This window comes from Aspergillus foveolatus, assembly GCF_047715535.1.
Source record: "Aspergillus foveolatus strain CBS 279.81 unplaced genomic scaffold BDW70scaffold_24, whole genome shotgun sequence".
NCBI lineage: Eukaryota > Fungi > Ascomycota > Eurotiomycetes > Eurotiales > Aspergillaceae > Aspergillus > Aspergillus foveolatus.
The window spans coordinates 1-18229 of record NW_027396088.1 but is presented as its reverse complement, the minus strand read 5'-3'; the positions used below and the strand labels follow the sequence as shown (position 1 = coordinate 18229).

Sequence of the window (18229 nt, the reverse complement as noted above, 5' to 3'; positions counted from 1 at the left end):
TCTTGACTGTTGCATCATCTGATGCGGAGGCAAGAAGGCGCGAATCGTGGGAGAATGAAACTGACCTGACCCAATCACTGTGACCCTCAAGAGTGTGTTGGAGAGAACCTGTTGCTGTATCCCAGATCTTGACTGTCCCGTCATCTGATGCAGAAGCTAGAAGTCGCGAGTTGTGGGAAAATACAACTGATCTGACCCAACCATCGTGACCTTCGAGCGTGTGCTGGAGGAAACCTGTTTCTGTATCCCAAATCTTGACTGTTGCATCATCTGATGCGGAGGCAAGAAGACGGGAATTGTGGGAGAATGAATCTGACCTGACCCAATCACTGTGACCCTCAAGAGTGTGTTGGAAAGAACCTGTTCCTGTATCCCAAATCTTGACAGTTCTGTCATCTAATGCAGATGCTAGAAGGCGCGAATCGTGGGAGAATACAGCTGATGTGACCCGATCATCGTGACCGAGTGTGTGTTTGAGAGAACCTGTTGCTGTATCCCAGATCTTGACTGTTCTGTCATCTGATGCAGAAGCTAGAAGCTGCGCGTCGTGGGAAAAAACAGCTGACATGACCCAATTATTGTGACCATCAAGAGTACGTTGGAGAGAACCTGTTGCTGTATCCCAGATCTTGACAGTTCTGTCAAATGATGCTGAGGCTAGAAGGCGCAAGTCGCGGGAGAACGAAACTGACCGGACCTCGCTATCAAGGCTCTCTAGTGTTTGTAAGCAAGGACTCCAATGGCTTTCCACAATCGGTCCAGCTTTTATCCAATCCGGTTTCTCCTTCGCAAACAGCTTGCGTACTAAACTGAGAGCCGGACTGAATACTAGAGCTGATGCGTACACCTGGAGTGGAGCACACTTTATTCCAGATATGTTCCAAAGAACAAATCGATATGAGTCCTGCACAAGGTCTAATAATTCGAGATCAGATGATTTTTTCTGAATTGTCAGCCACAGCTTAATACGGAGGACTAAGATTAACACTTACTCGTATCAAAACTTCTAACCTCTGCATCGACGGCAATGCGGACGCTGTTTCTTGTATGAGGCTCAACGCCTCGAGCCAGTAGAGTATAGTGCTTCGAAGGAAGCTGTCAACTAACTTGCCATCATCAGGGTCAATTCGGTATTTAAGGCAAGCGTCGCTTTCGTAAGCATCACAAAAATGGCTGATCCAGTAGGCACAGGAATATCGCACGGCCGCCAGCGGATCAGGATCCGGTACCAAAAACATATCTCCATTAACTGAAACCCCGGGATGATGCAAATTGTACATGTTCCGCTGCAAGGTGAGCGACATTTCCTGCAGTGACCGCAAGAACATGGTGCGATGTACGTCTGTAAGATCAGAAGGGAAGATATCACCTCTTTCTTTATTGTTCAAGTAGTCCTTAGCCGATACTTCAACGTCTATCTTGCCGTCCTGGATCGTGAGGAGCGAGCCGCACAAGGGAAGAATGTCACTTCTTAGAGTGTCCTTCGACAATCCTGACAGGACGCCGAGTTCAGCTAGGTGCAGTGGACGACGATATGCGAGAGCGACAGCGCTAAGTACACAACGGCAAGCCTCCCACGTCTCTTCCTTTTTTAGCCTTCTCAATATCTGATCGTAGGGGTCACTCGTCATTGCGCGTTGTGTGCTTTTCCTCCTGTCTTGGGTTCGCTCCGCTGTTAAGGCCTGCTGTGCTGACGTATCTTGGCAGACATCCATCGATGGCCCTCCCAATTGTTCTTTCGTAGCCATAAGAAGAGACACTTTGAGGGTCACTAATGGTGAATTGGCTTGGTGGTCAAGAGTAACGCAGTCGCAGCTTAGAAATACTGCTAGAAAGGGCGAGGACAAATGAGATAGCAAGAGTGCAAAGGAATCCAAACGAACGGCCGCGATAGAGCCCTTAGCCGACCCTAAAATACAGCAGGACAGATGTTCTCGTGCTGGGGGGTTCTTGAGTCTTGCTCCGGTCTTTTCTTATTATAACTATTCTTGAAAGCGGGTTTGAAAGCCTTTCCTAGAATTAAGTATCTGGGGAACCGACAAGGAAGCCAAAGGACAGAACAAGGGGATATGCTGACGAAGTTCTCAGCGAAAGTGTCACTTTTGAGCTGAGATCGGATGGCCTCTTATTGAACTTGCAAGGCTATGTTGCTTCAGCGCAAAGCGGGGGTCAGCTGAAGTGCGCTGTCCGATCCCTGCCCGTTCTTAACCCGCAGGATTGCCCATCCCTCAGACCGTCGACTCCTGGCCTGGGGCACCGACTGACACATCGGATAGCCGCACCTGCTACCTAGGCATGAGACGGTTGTGGATTCACCATTCAACAACCAATTTTAACCGGAGTCGAACGTCGGGTGTTATGCTAATTCTCGCTGAGTCCTCCGTCAAGAGTCAGCCACAAAAAAAAAAAAAAAGCAAAAATGCATGGCTATATCGACCATGCCCCGCCGCCGTGCGTGGTTGGCTGAAGAGCCCTACGTCCACTCTACCCCTGTTCCCCTTCGAATAGCTTTGACTATGGCATTCCCCTCCTTCGAAGCCAACCCATCCTTCTGAGAGATAGGAGTATATAAGCCTCATGAACGAGACATTGATGAGCTTGCGGAAACAACGCAATTTTGGGGAGCCCTGACATTCTAGATGACTCCAGCTGGCATGTTACGTCTTTGTTTGCTGTAGTTAGCGGCCAGTGCTGTCTCAAAGTTGTTAGTAATCGATTCTAAATCATAGGCGGAACCATGATAGGGGGCAAGATAAGGCACCAGGTGTCTGAGCGTGAAATGAACTTCAGCGTGGGTCAATATTACCTTGTCGGAGCGGGTGGGGTAAAGGACAAGGCTTCCAATCAACACATCTTGCTTTGGCATTTAGGCTGTTGTTGTCCCGGAGCTAATCTTAATCGGGCTAGCGGAGTATGACCAGTGCAGAATTCATAGTGCAGGTACACAGTTCATCAGATTACGCCATCCGAAAGTTCTAATCCTATATTCGACCACCACCCCTGTGCCTTATGTGTTAAGCGAGCCGAACCAGCCCAAGCTTGGCCGGGTCCGCATGGATCAAATATCACGGCCCTGTGATGTTGTTGCTCAGTGCGGCAATTAACCAGGCGAAAATATGGTTCCACGATGGGCTGGAAGCTTGAGGCGCAAACAAAGGTCGGAATAACAATGCCAGGTCTTCCACTTCCCAGGCAAGGGTGGAATATCAGTTCTCGTCTAATGTTACTGAGGGCGGATAGCAAGGAGAAATGCATATAGACTCCAGGTTTCCACGGACAGACCATGCGGAACCGACACCATTCAAGACACTGGCTATACGGCTTCTTAACCCGAAGATGTCTGACCTAGCGAGGTTAAGATTGTTGAATTGGGCTGTTTACCTCAGGCCTAAGATTAGGAACCAGCTATTGCAATGAGTGACTGAAGTAGTACGCAGGGCACGTTCTTGATCAAGAACTGTTGTGAATCGCTGCAAGAAGGTGTGCTTAGTAGAAAATTTTAGGTTTATAATAGGCATCGCAGACCTCGGTTAGCTAGTTTAGCAACCACCGTAGATATATACTCTGGAAGAGAGCTAATATTCTTGAACTTGTTATGTGCGTTTAGCCATATGGGGTTGACTCTTGATGGCGTGCGGCAAGAAGGATTGGCTACGCTCAATCCTTATCGGCCAGGAGGCTCGGAGCGCAATATCTGCAGACATTCCATCAATGCAAGGATATGTAGCATATAGTGTGTTGCAGTAATCATCACAAAGCATAGTAGGCCGCTCCACACCAGGACATTGTCTGCATGATTTCAACGTGTACTGAACTTTGCCGTTTCAGGAATAACATCATTGAAGTATATATAATTACCAACAATGCATTGGTCTATATCGCGCTCACGAGTTCTCTATTCGGTAAATACAAGTTCTGAAAGTGAACTTCTAACATGCAACCACTAGCTCTTTTCATGCGCCATGTGTCCCACCTAAGGGAACCTCAACCTAACACCGGCAACATTCGCCTCTAGATAGCTAACAATCAGCTCCTCCATTCCAAGATCGCGCGCACGGCGAATCCAAGGCGCCAAATGTACCTTCTCAAAGTGGCCACCATAAAGACTAGCCATTCGAGACGCCAACTGATCAAAGGTAATACGCACGCCACTGCTATGGTGCCGGAAGCACACACGGTTATCGTGCGGTTGATCTTGGGCAATCGCCCCCGCGACCTCTGCGACGTCGTGGAAGTCAAAGAAGCCTTCGGCATTCGGCACCAATGGCACAGTGCGAATTAGCCGTGAGAACCGTAGAACAGAATTCATCGCGTCGTCGGACGGTGCGCGGTCGCCAATGACTGAACATGTTCGGTGGATGACAACAGGCAGTGCGCATGCGCGCCACTATTTCTCCAAGAATGCCTCGCTTGCCCACTTAGAATCTGTAATCCCCTCAGACCCGTCGGCTGGTGGAGGATACGCTATCATAAATTCGGCGTTGGCCTGACAGGCCTGGATTGCGCCTTCCATCTCGCCACTTTGAATGAGACAATTCTGTTCTTGCGCAAAATCCAAGCACGATACGGCGCAAGATGTCAAAGGACGCATCATATACGCGTTGTTGAGATCGGTCAAGAATATATGCCAGCTCATCCCATCCATGATAATATGATGTCAGCCCACGACTAATGTATGGTGGTCTGGTGTACGTGTGAGCAGAACAGCTTCGAATGTCCTTCCCTCTGCAAGCCCCCAATTTCGGCGGGCCAAGTCCGTGAAAGTGGCAGAAACGTCATCATGAGAGGAAATCGGCATGTGTGTGGATCGAGAATGTGCTGCAGGAGACCGGTAAACCGCTTAGATGGGGTCGAGGCTCCCCGATTCTGCAAAAAAGCATGTCTGATAAGCGTTGTGCCGCGACAAGGTCCGGTCCAATGCTCAAGCAAAACGGCCGATATTTAACTGGCCGTGGATCTCGTACTGGGCTGTCACATGAAGGTAGTTGGGTCGTCCAGGTAGTATTGCAAGAAAAGCATGCTCAATTGAGAGTAGGATAGCGGACCCTGTCTCTGAAAGTCATCTCTTGGGATGGACTGCTTTGGCAGCGTGCATAATCTTCTGCACTCGACTCGGACACAGTGGACGGTGTAGCATTTGACCGACTAGGGCCGGTGTGCGAGTCCACCGAATTGCCGCTCTCGCCTGAGCTAGCGTAGTGGGCCATATTTGTGGATTCGGCGGTCAGGGCAAACTGGGAGAGCTCGCTAGAACCAATGTCATGCTCGGTACCCTGTATAGCTGGCTCTGGTGCTTGAATGGTAGCACTGGAATGCTTTGAGAGCTCCGGAGGCTTGGCAACAGCTGTATCGGATGGAGCAGTCGACGCAGATTTGCCTAGGGGTGTCTCGTGCTTTGTCTCATCCTTAATATAGGGATGTCGTTGACGAGCCGCGACGACAGAAAGCTAGGCAATGGAGTGTCGGCCCATGATCTTCATAATAGGGATGTCAATCTGGAGATCTTTCATAAGCCAAGATCGAATCTCCACAGCCAGCAGTGAATCTAGGCCCAGATTAGACAACGGCACGCACACGTCGACGGTGCTCGCGGGTATTTTCATCGTCGCTTATATCTTATGGCAAAAGAGGTTTTGAAAGCGCGTCTCTTGCTTCTGTCAAAGTGCCCGCATTATCAAGCCCAAGCTGGAATCTCTTCATCCTGCTGATGGTTATCTCTTTCGAGGGGTCCAGAGAAGTATGCGAGGATATCATATGGGAGAAGAAAGGATTCCCGTACCATCCTGGCCGATTCGTCGCAGCCGGGTCATCAACAAAAGGCTGAATTCCCATAGTTACCTCGGCTCCAGATGATGATAAAGCTAGATGGCCAGAGATAATACCCTGTAGGAATAGTTGATGGAATTCAGACTCGGCCAACGGGGTGCAGAACTGCGCTCGCAGATAGTCATCGATATAGCCATGCTCCCTCTCTTTGCGTGCGACATACCCAACGTTAACCATCATGCCCACGTTGATGACCGATCCAGCTTGACCTCGTCGACGTCTCCGTTCAACTAAACTTGTCATGAACAGATTGGCAGCGTGGTAGATAGACTGGCCTGGGTTGCCGTAAACGCTTCCCAGGGATGAGACTGCAATGAAAAAGTCCAAATCGGAGTTGATGAAAGCCTCAGCCAGGTAACGTGAACCGTCCACTTTTGGCCCAAGTGGTTTTTGGATATTGTCTACTGTTGCGTTCACGAAGAGCGTATTATCCAAGACAAGGGCAGTGTTGGCCACGCCGGCGATAGGAGGAAGCTCGCGTCTCATCATGACTACAGTCTCCTGGGCATCTGTACGCTTCGACACATCCATCTTGACGACACGTAAATCGGCGCCTGATTCACGCAGTGCCGATACCCAGTGAGCGTCGACAGGAGGGTTGCGACTGGCCACAACAATATATCGAGCGCCGTTTGCTACCTTAAAGGTACAAAGCGCCTGGCCTAATTCGCCCGCCATGCCAACAAGGAAGTACGTCTAATCCTCAAAAAAAGTATTCTTGCGGGTCCAGCGGCGGAAGTATCACAGTAATATGGTCGGTTCGCCGTCAATCGATAACTACAGGGTCACTCGCTGGATTGAAGAGCGTCTGACGGTCGGCATCCATTATGTTTGACAAAGAAACATTTGGTGATATGCGAAGCTCTGAGACAGAAGGAACGCGCTTGAGATAACACTGGATTGCCGGGGTATTCTTTTGGCATTGAAAGTGAGTACGGTGCAATCTCGAGGCAGACAAGAGAGTATCTGCTGTGAAATCGCGGCAGCGAATGTAAAGACGGCACCGACGTTCTTGGGAAGTCAACGCCGGATACCTCGCTCAGAGCTGAAAGGGTGAATATGGATGTAGTCTGACCTAGTACCACTCCAGGAAGACCCCAGGAAAAGGATTTCTCTGCGCAGCCGGGCGCCGGCGAGACTGGTAGCAGAGATAAAATGCGCAGGACAATCGTGAATAACGAGAGGACCCTGATATGCAGCTGTACAAGTTGCTACGGTAGACGACACAAGTGCCAACTTCAGGGGCTTTTACGCTCGATGCGACAAAAATAAAATATCCTGCCTATTCCAGAACTGGATACTGTTGATGCTTTGCATATCAAACGCCTCAAGTTTGATTGCTTCTATACAAACAAGGCTTCACTTAGTTGATCTTGTCGAGTCGTATAAGCAAGAAAAGGTGCAATAGCCAGAGAGACAGCCATCAAACATTCACAGATCCCGAGACTATAACACATATTACTTCAGAGAGGCTCGCACTATTAGAAGTAGCGCTCTAGAGTTCGGGCATCAATAATATGACAACCTACGCATAAACTGTACGACGGAATGAACTGTCATATTCTTGCCCTGGAGTTTGGTAAATAAATCGTCTATTTCTTCCAACCAAATATGAGATTCCAATACCATACGGGTAATTTCTGCAAGATCGTACTAGAGAAAGCGAATCTCTTATATAGTCCAAGGAGTGCCAGGATGCCACTCTGACAATTTTCTAGAGGTCCTACATGAAAAGCGTGGCACCTTCTTCCGAGACTGTATCGAACAACTTGACCGAAATCTTGAAAGGTCTCTCAGATTTACGCCAGACTAGTCTGCTACGACAGTAGCCAGCGACCTTATATAAATTTAGAGAAATAAAGTTTGAGTTGGACGCGTTGCTGGCATTTCCGAGGCCTTTGAGAAACTCTTTTAGGCCTGCACACGCCAGCCTGTACTCTGTATCCGCCCGAAACGCAACGTCAACCATCTTTTGTACGTGATGCAGTGAAGTGAAAGCCCCAGATTCAATGGCTATTTCTTGCAATCTTCTAATCTGGTCATTGCCGGATGCCCATATAATGGATGATCTGGAGCCTCGACAAGGCGGGGCTTATAAGTGGATGTGGTTGAGCTTGAGTGAGCACCTAGAAAGCAATTTTTCCGTTGTTTGTCGCCTGAGAGGAATTATTGGGAAAGGAAATCAAATCATGGGCAACAGATGGCTCTGTTTGTCAGTCAGGCCGTAGCTGTTCCACCGTCAGTGTTGCAGTTCTCCGATCCCCTGCATCGGGGGCGCACCTATGTGAAAGACGAAGAGTTAATCCTGGATTGATTGGGCGAGGCATCACACGGCATCTATTATTAGAACTTTCTATTTAGCTCGATAGGCGCACGCGAGGCCAGGATATATGCTTGAGGTATTGCAATGAGTTTGAGCTCATTTATTCTCCAGTTAGTGGCATGCCAGTTCTTATACATCAACTTTTCTAAATGCAGATAAGCACCCACTCTTTCGGTTCATTCCCGTTTTCTATCTACAGCCGTGCTTCGAAACGAGCCAGAATTTCGCGCAAAGACACAGCAGACCTCATAGGGCGCAAGAGTTCCGAGCTAGCCGCCGGTCGTGTGGATCTCCCAGAAGCTTCCGCAAAGCTTGGCCTTGTGTAACGTAGGATTCCCGCTTATCGCAGACTGTCCAACCATGGCTCTTTGAAATAAGAAATCGGAGGAGGCAGATATTGTTACGTCAATGACAATATTCCTCACTCATGTAATAATGCGAACAGACTACCGCAGCATTTCCGCTCCCGGCAACCTAATGATTCTACATTAAATATTATGGGAAGGACGGCGGAATGGCGGCACGTCACGACTTAGTACGTATTTGCCAGAGGCCTGGTCGTAGAAGCTTAAGAAGCCGCCCCCTGGCTATTTTAATTAGGTATCATATGGCCACTAGCACATCATACTGGGCACTTGTGCTACCCTTCTCACTGATATAGCTCTGCAAACGACCATGACTCTGAGAACGCTGCTCGCCCTTTGCATTATCCTCACCTGTTCGCTGGCGCAATTCAACACCCAGTACGATGTTCTAATCATCGGCGGAGGGCCATCCGGGCTCAGTGCTGCCAGCGGTTTAGCTCGTGTTCTAAGAAAATCAGCCCTTTTCGACTCGGGGGAATACCGCAACAAGCCAACTAGGCACATGCACGATGTTATTGGGAGTGATCGTATGTCCCGAAATACCAGCTTTTCCTTCTATGCACAGTCCTGAGCGAGCCCGCACGCTAATATCATTAACCAGATGTTGACCCTGCGGAATTCCGCGCCGCCGCCCGTGCCCAGATATCTTTCTACAATGTTACCACATTCATTGACACCAAGGTCGTCTCTATAAACGCCACTGGAACTGCCAATGGCACCACTTCTTTCACAGCAACCCTCGCCAACGGAACCACCTACACTGGCCGCAAGGTAATTTTTGGCAGCGGCGTCAAAGACGCTCTGCCAGACCAAGTCCCCGGACTCCGCGAGGCCTTCGGCAAGGGCCTCTACTGGTGTCCGTGGTGCGACGGCTTCGAGCATCGCGACCAGCCGGTTGGAGTTATTGGGAATTTCTCCGACTCGTACGACAGCGTGCGCGAGCTGTACCCGACGCTAAATCGCCAGATTCGGGTCATCTCAAACGGCACTGCAAATGATACAGCGCAGCTCGAGCGGATTGGGAAGAAGGATCCGAACTGGAGGGCTGTTTTTGAGGCGTATAATGTTACGATCAACGATAGACCTATCCAGAACATCACGAGAGTACAGGACGGTAGTGAGGTCCAGGAGGAAGCAATTCGAAAGGAACTCGATATCTTCAGAGTGTACATGGACGATGGCACTTTCGAAGAGTGTGGAGCGATTATGGCAAATTATGGTACTTCTCAGGCGTCTACACTCCCCGCTCAGATGGGAGTGAGGATGCTGGGTGGGAAGATCGATACAACAGCGCCTGGACTGAGAACCAGCGTCAAGGGCGTCTGGGGGGTTGGCGACGCGAATAGCGACAACAGTACCAATGTGCCTCATGCTATGGCGAGCGGGAAGAGGGCGGCTGTTTACTGTCATGGTGAGTTTTGGTTCTCTTTCAAGGGCGGGTTAAAATTAGAACGACCTTCTAACAAACGTTTAGTCGAGATGGCAAAAGAAGAGCTGGCGCTGATTACGTCTAACTCTACGAAGAGAAGAGTGGTGCCTGAGGCGCCGGTTGTTGACCGAGAGATGGGTGCTGTTATGGAGAATATCTACGATGCGCTCCGCATGAAGTAGGTCCCTGTTCAGGGAACATTCATTATGGATGTAAATGAAGGCAGGTAAGTAATAAGCATCTTGGCCTTCTCCTTGTTGCGCTGACATGCGGCAAAGGGAGCTTGATATTCCTTGTTCAGTGACTGGAGTTCACCTGTTAAAGAGAATCCCTCTTAGCACGCGGTACTAGAATACAATATTTCTGAAAACTACACTGTAGTGTACCACGAGAAGCAAGGACCACGCATAGTAAAGGCCGTCATAAATGTAAAAGTGCCTGCGTAACCAAACACAACTCAATATTTGCAACATAATTGAAAACTGGTGTACCTGGAATACGATTAATCTAGGCTTCTTCTCCTCGTAGCTGCTATATCTCTACATAAACGATCTGCGTACGGTTTGCTTAAACATCTGGAATGAGGTGGGTAATTGGGGTAGTAGCGTGACGGTGCAGGCTGCTGCACAGACAGCTGCACGGCCAGAGCCTGTTACCATTTTATCTGCCTTTTGATAAAATAGACCTGGCTCTAGTGCTGAGATGGCATGGTGCGGAAGCTCGCGGCTATCGGACGGCTTGCAATGGGAGGAATAGTCCTTAGGACTTGGATTGGTCATCTGTACGTTTAATGAAGCTTACCCTGCATTTTCATCTTATGCCCTCCTCGCAATCCCACACCCCGCACATATCCTCCTCCAAAAAAAAAACCAATAATGTAATGGCCAAATTGTTCTATAATGCAGGTCCGTGATGTCTTCCAGTTCTGTTCCGTCGAGGTTCAGATAGTTCCCCAGATACACGCTAAGGCCCCAGTTGTTCTTCTTACATGCTTATTTCCCTACTTACTATCTTATTACAAGACAAGCTGGCCGAACCTCAAACGTCTGACGGTGCGATTCCGCTATCGTATCGGGCAGCCTCTCTCCTATACAATTCAATGTCTTCCACAGTGGGTACTCCATCAGCTCGGTACCTTCAACTATATCCTTCCACTGGAAGCTGTGACTATCAGCATTCCAGTAGAATGTCGGTCCTCGCGCAGGGTTGCTCTCGACCTCTCGCCAGTGCTGTGTATTGGCCTTGTCACTGGTACTGTTATTCACATCATCCCCAGCACAATCAACCCGACCCTCAAACCGGAATCCAGTAACCGCAAATACCGTCTCAATAGTGTAATAATAATTAAACAACTCAGCGAGGCAATCGGGCTCATGGCGAAGAATCCAGACATCAAGCGCAAGTCGCGAGAACGGCACTCCAGGACAATCAAGTTGTCGCTGAACAAGGTCTGGCTCAAACGGCCGCTCCATCGGTTCGCAGATGAAATCGTGCCATTGGCTCCGTGAAACATAGATAGTATCGGTATCTGCATTAAAGGGGCGGAGGAAGAGAAGCTGGGGGTTATGTTTGTTGAACCGGACCTGCAAGTTTTGTTTCCGTGTCCATTCGAGAGCGACGATGCGCGCCTCGTGAATTACCTGTAATAGTGGCAACTCAATTTCGAGAGGGTCCAGGAGGGTATGGTCGAATTCGAGATTTAGATTAAGGTCATCATTCACCGGGTTGTATCCAGGATCGCCTGGTGTCAGACGGCGAGGTCCCCAGCAGCCTTTTTTGTAGGGGAAGACGGCTGATCCAACCGGAAGCGTTGCAGGGAGGGCATAATTCCAGATTTGAAGGCGGAGTTCCGGTGGAAGAAGTGGGAATAGGTGAAACTCGGAATTCGCCATTGGGATCAAATTTCTTTGGAGTGATGAAGAGAGCTAATGTGGGAACTTGGAGAATGTCTACTGACAGGAGACTAGTATGGGAAATGTTGGACATCTTCTCATTGGGGGTAGGGTCGCTGACTATATATGTGTCGACTATCGAGGTGGTTGCTAGCGCCGATTTCGGTCATGTGCCAGTGTTTGCAACGAAATTATTAAAATTGAAAGCCTTAAACTCATATCTACAGTCTGCATAGAGATTTTATAGCTGTTATGATAATTCTCCTGATCGACAGGAGATACGTTGGCCTGGATCTTGGTTGTCGGCCATGCCCTCAACCTGGTTCTAAATAAGGTCTCTGTAACATCAGTGTACAGCCTCGGAATTGCGGCCTCGTAGGAAATGAGATCCGTCCTCGTAACTTCGGGAAAGAGATCCGTCGGCATGCAAGTCCGGGAAGTTGGAAGTCTTGACGTATGATACGGAAAGGTTGATAAAAGGGAGGAGGAAGATATCTGCGTTTCTATCTCTTGTTTCTTTCTCTAAGCTTGTGATATTCGTGAATACAGGACAGCTAGTTGAAAACAATACTATCATCTTTCAAACTCGCTATTGATAATGTTGCAGTACCCAATTCAACTACCTATTCTTATATATATACCATCACAAACACTGTGAGTACCACTCATTCACTACCGTACAAGTCCAAGGACTTTCACAGACCTTTGGCCCCGTCCACCCATTGCCGCCACATTGCCCCCACCTCTGCGCTCCCGTACCCGTTGCCGTAGCACTGGTAGTAGTCGTAGTTGTAGTCGTCGTCAACGTCGTTCTCGTCGCAGTGGTAGTTGTAGTTGTAGTAACAGACCCATCCCCATCGATAAAATACGGTTTCAAAATCCCCAAGTACTCCTGAAACGCAACCCCACTCGGCGGCTCCATATTAAAGATATAATCTCCCCACCAAGGCCCAGCAGCCCACCACAGGGCCCCAAGCCAAACATCACTAGCCTCATCCAAAAACACAAGCATATCCCCAACCGCGCTCTTACATGTTGGATTATTGCCCCCCGCAAACTCCCCCAATATGCCCTTCTTCCCATTCTCGCGCAACCAAGCCGTCGCAGCCGCAACCCTTTCTCTTCCAATGCTCGCGGAAACGCAGTTCGGCGTCGTTCCCGAGCCGTCAGAGTCAAGGTACTGGTGCATTTCGTATATAATTTTGGAGCTGGAGGGGTCAGAGGGGTCAGATAGGAGTTTCATGTTGTCGTTTATCGTGGGCCAGGTCCAGGCGCCGGACCAGGAGTTGCCTTCAACGAAGATGTATTGCGTTGTGGTGATGGCACGGATGGCGTTGATGGCTGCTTGGTTTAGGTTCAGAACGTGAGTTTGGTCCATTGTGTGGTATTCATTGTCTAGATTTCAGTTAATGCTTGGCTTTTTCGACAAGTATAGTGTGGATCAGGAGGGGACGTTATAGGGGGAACACACTGGTGTCAAAGATGACGAGCTCGTTATCTGCGAACTCGGTTGCAAGAATTGTCCAGAATGCAGCGAACTCGGTTGTTGAAGTTATGATGTTGCCATAGCTGTTTAGTTTACCGTTAGTATGTCTTTCAGTTTCAGCTTGAGATAGAGATCTTGGAGTGGGTACATACTATCGCCCGTAATTATGCGGATCCAGAACCGCATATGCCCCCAGAGCTGTGATTCCATCAACGGTCTGTTATCTTGCATTAATAATTTATTCTCTTTCTGATTAATGTAGTCCAAAAGAAAACGCACTCTTTTCAAATCCTGCATATAAGCAATAGCGACTGGTCCAGTAATCGAGCTAGGAACAAGTCTCTCCATGGAGAAGGCAACACGAAAGATGTTCATTCCGTCATTCTTGAGTGTTGCGATTGTAGCTAGGTCTGGCCAGATGTAGTGTGTGCCTAATTCGCCCGGGTATGAGCCCTGGCCGAACTCCGCGCCCGCTTCGTTGGTGCCGAACCCTGTATAGATGTGTGAGTATGTGGCCCAGTGTAAGCACAATGGGTAGCTAGGATAAAGAGTGATTATAGGGCAGCGTGAGACATACAAACAAATTCAGAAGTAACATGAGATGGGCTTCCTAGGGCCAGCAGCCATAGTAAATGGAGGAAGAGTTTCTTCATGATAGCACTGAGTATAATTGGAGAGTTCGGCGTGATGGTATCTGCCAGAAGATCAGCAGAAACCAACCCAAAGAATAACGCCGTCACCCTTATATACATCCCCTTCTCAGGCTCCCATTTTCAAACCCTAGACAAAACCAAGCGTGAAGAAACGGCCATCCGGACCGGTACCCGAATCACTTTCATATCCATATCCCGACTCAAAATCTTCCAAGGCTCTAGGACAAATGCCACACTGAAAGATCCGACCATCCTACAGGTACGCATACGATTAGCAACACATACTTATCCGAAAAAAGTACGGGCCCAGAAACGGGACTGCAATACGGAGTCCGGAGGACGGAAGTCTGCTTTGGTAATGATGCTTGGTTGCAAGCTGCATTGCGTTGCGGGGTAGATTCTACACCTGCGCTCTGCAGTGGATGACTGGTAAGCCCTGGATATGGTGGAATGGACTGACCAGGTAGAAACGAATTGTAAGTAGGCTGCACTGGATATTTGCCTGGGACTCTGGCAAAAAACTTTGGAAATTCGACAAAGTATGTACCTGTTCAGGTTCTAATGCTGCATGCGCCGACTGTGACAGGTGTCTGCAGAAGTAGGTCTTGATCGTTTTGGTACATAATTGGGACACGTCGGAACAAGTAAATCAGTACGGTGTAAGCAATCCTTATTGATTTGGGACTAGCCCGATCAGTGCTACTCTGTGAGAATGTTTGGCAGCGAGTGATTCGTGAAAAAAAGCAGAGTGAGAGGGGAATCTGGGGATGCGCTGAAGCATGTTACATTAAGCGTAATATATCGGATATTACGCGTTGCATTGAAAACGGGCATCAACAGCGCAGGCAACAATACCCGAGTCTCTGTGCGAATGATAATGCGGTCCGAGATGCGGAGAAATCGTCAGGCGGTTAGAAGATAAAACGACAATGGAAGGTCCTAGATTAATTTCTGCAGAGAACAAACAGAGATCGTACAACCACCGGCGACACCTCCGTCTAAGGTTGATCAAATCTGATGCTGACATTTTTCCATGTGGGATGATTCTCTGTGTCTGCATTGCCCTTAAGGGGAAGACGTTCCATGACGCCGGGAGCTCTATCTTCGAGCCCTAAGCCTTTGCTCCCCCCCCAGCCCTCCCTATCTGGAAATGCGCCGCCCTCAAAATGATTCCCTAACCGATTGTCCTAATCAACCTGATGGCCCCTTCATGAATCTGTGGTGTGGTTTGGTTTGGTTTGGTTTTCGTTTCGTTTCGTTTCGTTTTATTATTTAACGTCACTCGGCGGATCACGGGGCCCACGTGATCTGCGGCCTCCCAGGGGGCATCTGGACGTGCTACCTAAATAGAACTTTGCCCTGCAGAACCACTGGCAAACCGCCGCACCACAATCATACCGAGACCTGTGGATTACCTCCTCTCCCTGGTACCCAGCAGAACTTCACCTACCTCGCCACCTGCTCGCAAGGATCTTGGCCGCCCGTTCTGGGCATGGAGACTTTGCAGCATACCATGAACGGTTTAATCATGAAGATGCCTATTTATGCTGCCGCTGCGGGAAGAGAAAGAACCCAGTACATTTTCTCTTCTGCCGAATAGCTAAGAGGAAGCTACCCCGGCACTCAGGACCGCAGGACCGCCATCAGAAGCAATTCCCTTCCTGCTAGGCACCCCTAACGGCGCAGCCAAGCTAGCTACCTGGCTATCAGATACCAGGTTCTATGAAGATATCTATCCAAGGCAGCCTCTACCTGAACATGCCTGAGATAACCCACCCCCCAGAAAAAAAAAAAAACAGGAAGTCTAGAACGCAGTGGAGGATAGGTAGATCATGGTGTGAAGATGGATCTATGCAGCTGGCAGTAACCCCTGTCTATATTAGTAGACTATTCCCTTCTGGCTAAGGCAGCTATGTAAATGCGTCGAGGTCTCCTACTTGTACACAGAACTAGTGAATAGTTAGTGACACCCAGGACTTACCCCCTGGCAGCCTTTGCCCTTATTAGAGATAGTAGAAGACGTGCCAGTCACGAGCCACGGCCGTAAAATACATACACACACCCCCCCCCCCCCCCTAAACAGAACTCCCTAAAACTAGCTAGATACATGTTTGAAGTAGCAATTATAGAAAATATATGTTGAAAATGAGCGGAAGAAGCATCCGGCACTACCCTGGCCAGGTCTTCTGAGGGCAGCAGCCTGTTTTAGCTACCTATAGATGGAGGGAGGGGCTGTACCCTTTATCCAGGTAGATATTTAGACAGTTGCACTATCAAGTACTCTGGTAGGCCCAGTTCGGGCATATATCCTTGAAGAATAATGAGTCTTATTAATATGGCTGAATTCTTCAGCCCCGGCAGCTGTACTTAGGAGCCAGTCATTGTCTTTGATGGGCTGTCCTTTATATATCTCCATCTATCCTTCCAGTGCTTCCTGGTATATGGGCAGAAGAAGAATATACTAGGGTCTTTGTCTTGCTATATAAGCAGCTCTCCAGGTAGCCTGTAAAGTCTCTGTGGCCTGTATGGGCGGCGACAAGTTTGGCCAAGTACCCATCAGGTAAGCTTGTGCTCGTGGGAGTGGCTTTCCTTTGTATGGGGTCTGATATTCAGGGTCTTGTATGCTTGGGGTGCCTTCTTAACATATGCTGTATATATATCTGTGCAAAGCCACTATTTTGCTTCCTGTCGTCACAGGCTATGGCCTGGATCTTGTTGTCGGCCATGCACTCAACCTGGTTCTAAATAAGGTCTCTGCAACATCAGTGTACAGCCTCGGAATTGCGGCCTCGTAGGAAAGAGATCCGTCCTCGTAACTTCGGGAAAGAGATCCGTCGGCATGCAAGTCCGGGAAGTCGGAAGTCTTGACGTATGATTGGGAAAGGTTGATAAAGGGAGGAGGAAGAAATCTGCGTTTCTATCTTTTGTTCCTTTCTCTAAGCTTGTGATACTCGTGAATACAGGACAGCTAGTTGAAAACAATACTACCTACACCCGTTACACTCAGTAGGAGATCCAGCACAAGCTGTGTTTAATTTGGCAGGATTAAAAAAGGCTAATATAACCTCTTTCTGTGCCTCTAAGGCTTCAAGGGTGTCTAGAGATGTTGGTATAAGTACAAATCTAGTAGACTAGACACCCTTTAGCAGTTTGTCGTTTTCCCCTAGTCTAGTAAGAAGGCTGGAGTATATAGCAAAGGCATCCATGTCCTTAGCAATGTGGTTTGGTAGTAGGTATACAAAGAGATGGTTATCTGGCACTGTCTCCTTTGTAGACTTGTTCAAGGATCTTGGCTTGTTGTCAGTCTCCTTCAAGTTAGCTATTCTGGTTAGGACTGTTTGAATGACCGTCGCGTATGTGGACTGCGCGAGGCCAGAGGGGGGGCAGGAGGGAGGAGGGGAGGGGGGTAGTATAACAGGGCCTGGGGCAGGGCCAGTGGCCAGAGAGGTGGTGATCAGGGGGATACTACTAGTATAGGCATTGAAGTGTCTTTGGGCTATCTCAGCCAGGTCATTGCTGAGCACCTCAAGCACTCCTTGCTGGTAGAGTGCCAGGACTGTCTGGCTCCAGTGTTCATAAAGGAAGGCTGTAATAGGGCTGAAGATCTTCTGGCCCTCAGCAGCCCTAATAGTAGCTGCTGTAGTTATTTCCTGCAGCACAGCTAGCAAAGGGCTGCCAGGTTAGGTAGTGGGTCATGCCATCATGTTGACGCGTCACGACGCGTGCTGGTAGCTGGGGGCCTGCGGACGACTGGCAGAGGGCAGGGATTATCCCTATCCTGGACGTGGTCCCCAAATTGGGAGCTAAGTCTGAGTATTCGATAGAATTCGTGGGACTTGCGATTATCGCGAGTCCAGCGAGTTGAGTTCTCTTGAGGTAGCACGTCCAGATGCCCCCTGGGAGGAAGTGCGCTTAATGGCCTTAACTAAATTTGCTATCACGTGAATAAATTGATTATTAATCGCCAACTCGGCTCATTCTACTAAGTCAACTTATTTTGCGTACATCGTTGCTGGATGCCTATATCTCCCCCAAGTCCGTGGCATACTCCGTTTATTGCGACGATGCTTGACTTCATCCAATAAGACACCAATTGACTGTGTAGAGTCTATAAATCTTTCCAAGAATGCATCATTTCCTTTTGCCACCTGATCTTCAAAAAGATCCATGGCTCCCTGCATCATTTTTCTCCATTCTGCCACACGGGCTTCAATTGGGGCACTCTCCTCATCCGTCTCAGATTCACTTTCAGAGG

The 18229-nt window shown here is 48.8% G+C and overlaps 6 protein-coding genes across 6 annotated transcripts in view; 1 reads left to right on the top strand and 5 right to left on the bottom strand.

The window, feature by feature from the left end:
- Window positions 1-1631, bottom strand: part of BDW70DRAFT_168156 (uncharacterized protein) — a gene marked incomplete at its 5' end in the record, with an annotated part of 6769 nt that extends 5138 nt beyond the window's left edge. Inside the window, 3 exons of the mRNA XM_073742391.1 lie at window positions 8-714; window positions 811-943; window positions 993-1631. Coding sequence (XP_073595899.1) covers window positions 8-714; window positions 811-943; window positions 993-1631 — 1479 coding nt within the window. The remainder of the gene's footprint in view (window positions 1-7; window positions 715-810; window positions 944-992) is intronic.
- A 2342-nt stretch (window positions 1632-3973) lies between these two features.
- On the bottom strand, window positions 3974-4309 carry BDW70DRAFT_159960 (uncharacterized protein; the record flags this gene model as incomplete). Its single annotated transcript, XM_073740761.1, has 1 exon — window positions 3974-4309. The coding sequence occupies one exon, from the start codon at window positions 4307-4309 to the stop codon at window positions 3974-3976; it is 336 nt and encodes a 111-aa protein (XP_073595898.1).
- Window positions 4310-8824: 4515 nt separating this feature from the next.
- BDW70DRAFT_168154 (NAD(P)/FAD-dependent oxidoreductase) lies at window positions 8825-10125 on the top strand (the record flags this gene model as incomplete). Its single annotated transcript, XM_073742390.1, has 3 exons — window positions 8825-9041; window positions 9116-9925; window positions 9989-10125. The coding sequence occupies 3 exons, from the start codon at window positions 8825-8827 to the stop codon at window positions 10123-10125; spliced, it is 1164 nt and encodes a 387-aa protein (XP_073595897.1).
- A 955-nt stretch (window positions 10126-11080) lies between these two features.
- On the bottom strand, window positions 11081-11903 carry BDW70DRAFT_168152 (2EXR domain-containing protein; the record flags this gene model as incomplete). The annotated part of the gene is made up of 2 exons (XM_073742389.1): window positions 11161-11903; window positions 11081-11110 (listed from the first exon to the last, which is right to left on the bottom strand). The coding sequence occupies exons 1-2, from the start codon at window positions 11833-11835 to the stop codon at window positions 11081-11083; spliced, it is 705 nt and encodes a 234-aa protein (XP_073595896.1). The 5' UTR covers window positions 11836-11903.
- A 575-nt stretch (window positions 11904-12478) lies between these two features.
- Window positions 12479-13974, bottom strand: BDW70DRAFT_168151 (putative endoglucanase; the record flags this gene model as incomplete). The annotated part of the gene is made up of 5 exons (XM_073742388.1): window positions 12479-13230; window positions 13307-13404; window positions 13474-13538; window positions 13601-13812; window positions 13899-13974. 5 exons carry the CDS (start codon window positions 13972-13974, stop codon window positions 12479-12481), a joined length of 1203 nt encoding a protein of 400 aa, XP_073595895.1.
- Window positions 13975-17918: 3944 nt separating this feature from the next.
- On the bottom strand, window positions 17919-18229 carry BDW70DRAFT_51674 (uncharacterized protein). Its single transcript, XM_073744177.1, has one exon. It carries the CDS (start codon window positions 18156-18158, stop codon window positions 17967-17969), a length of 192 nt encoding a protein of 63 aa, XP_073595894.1. The 5' UTR covers window positions 18159-18229; the 3' UTR covers window positions 17919-17966.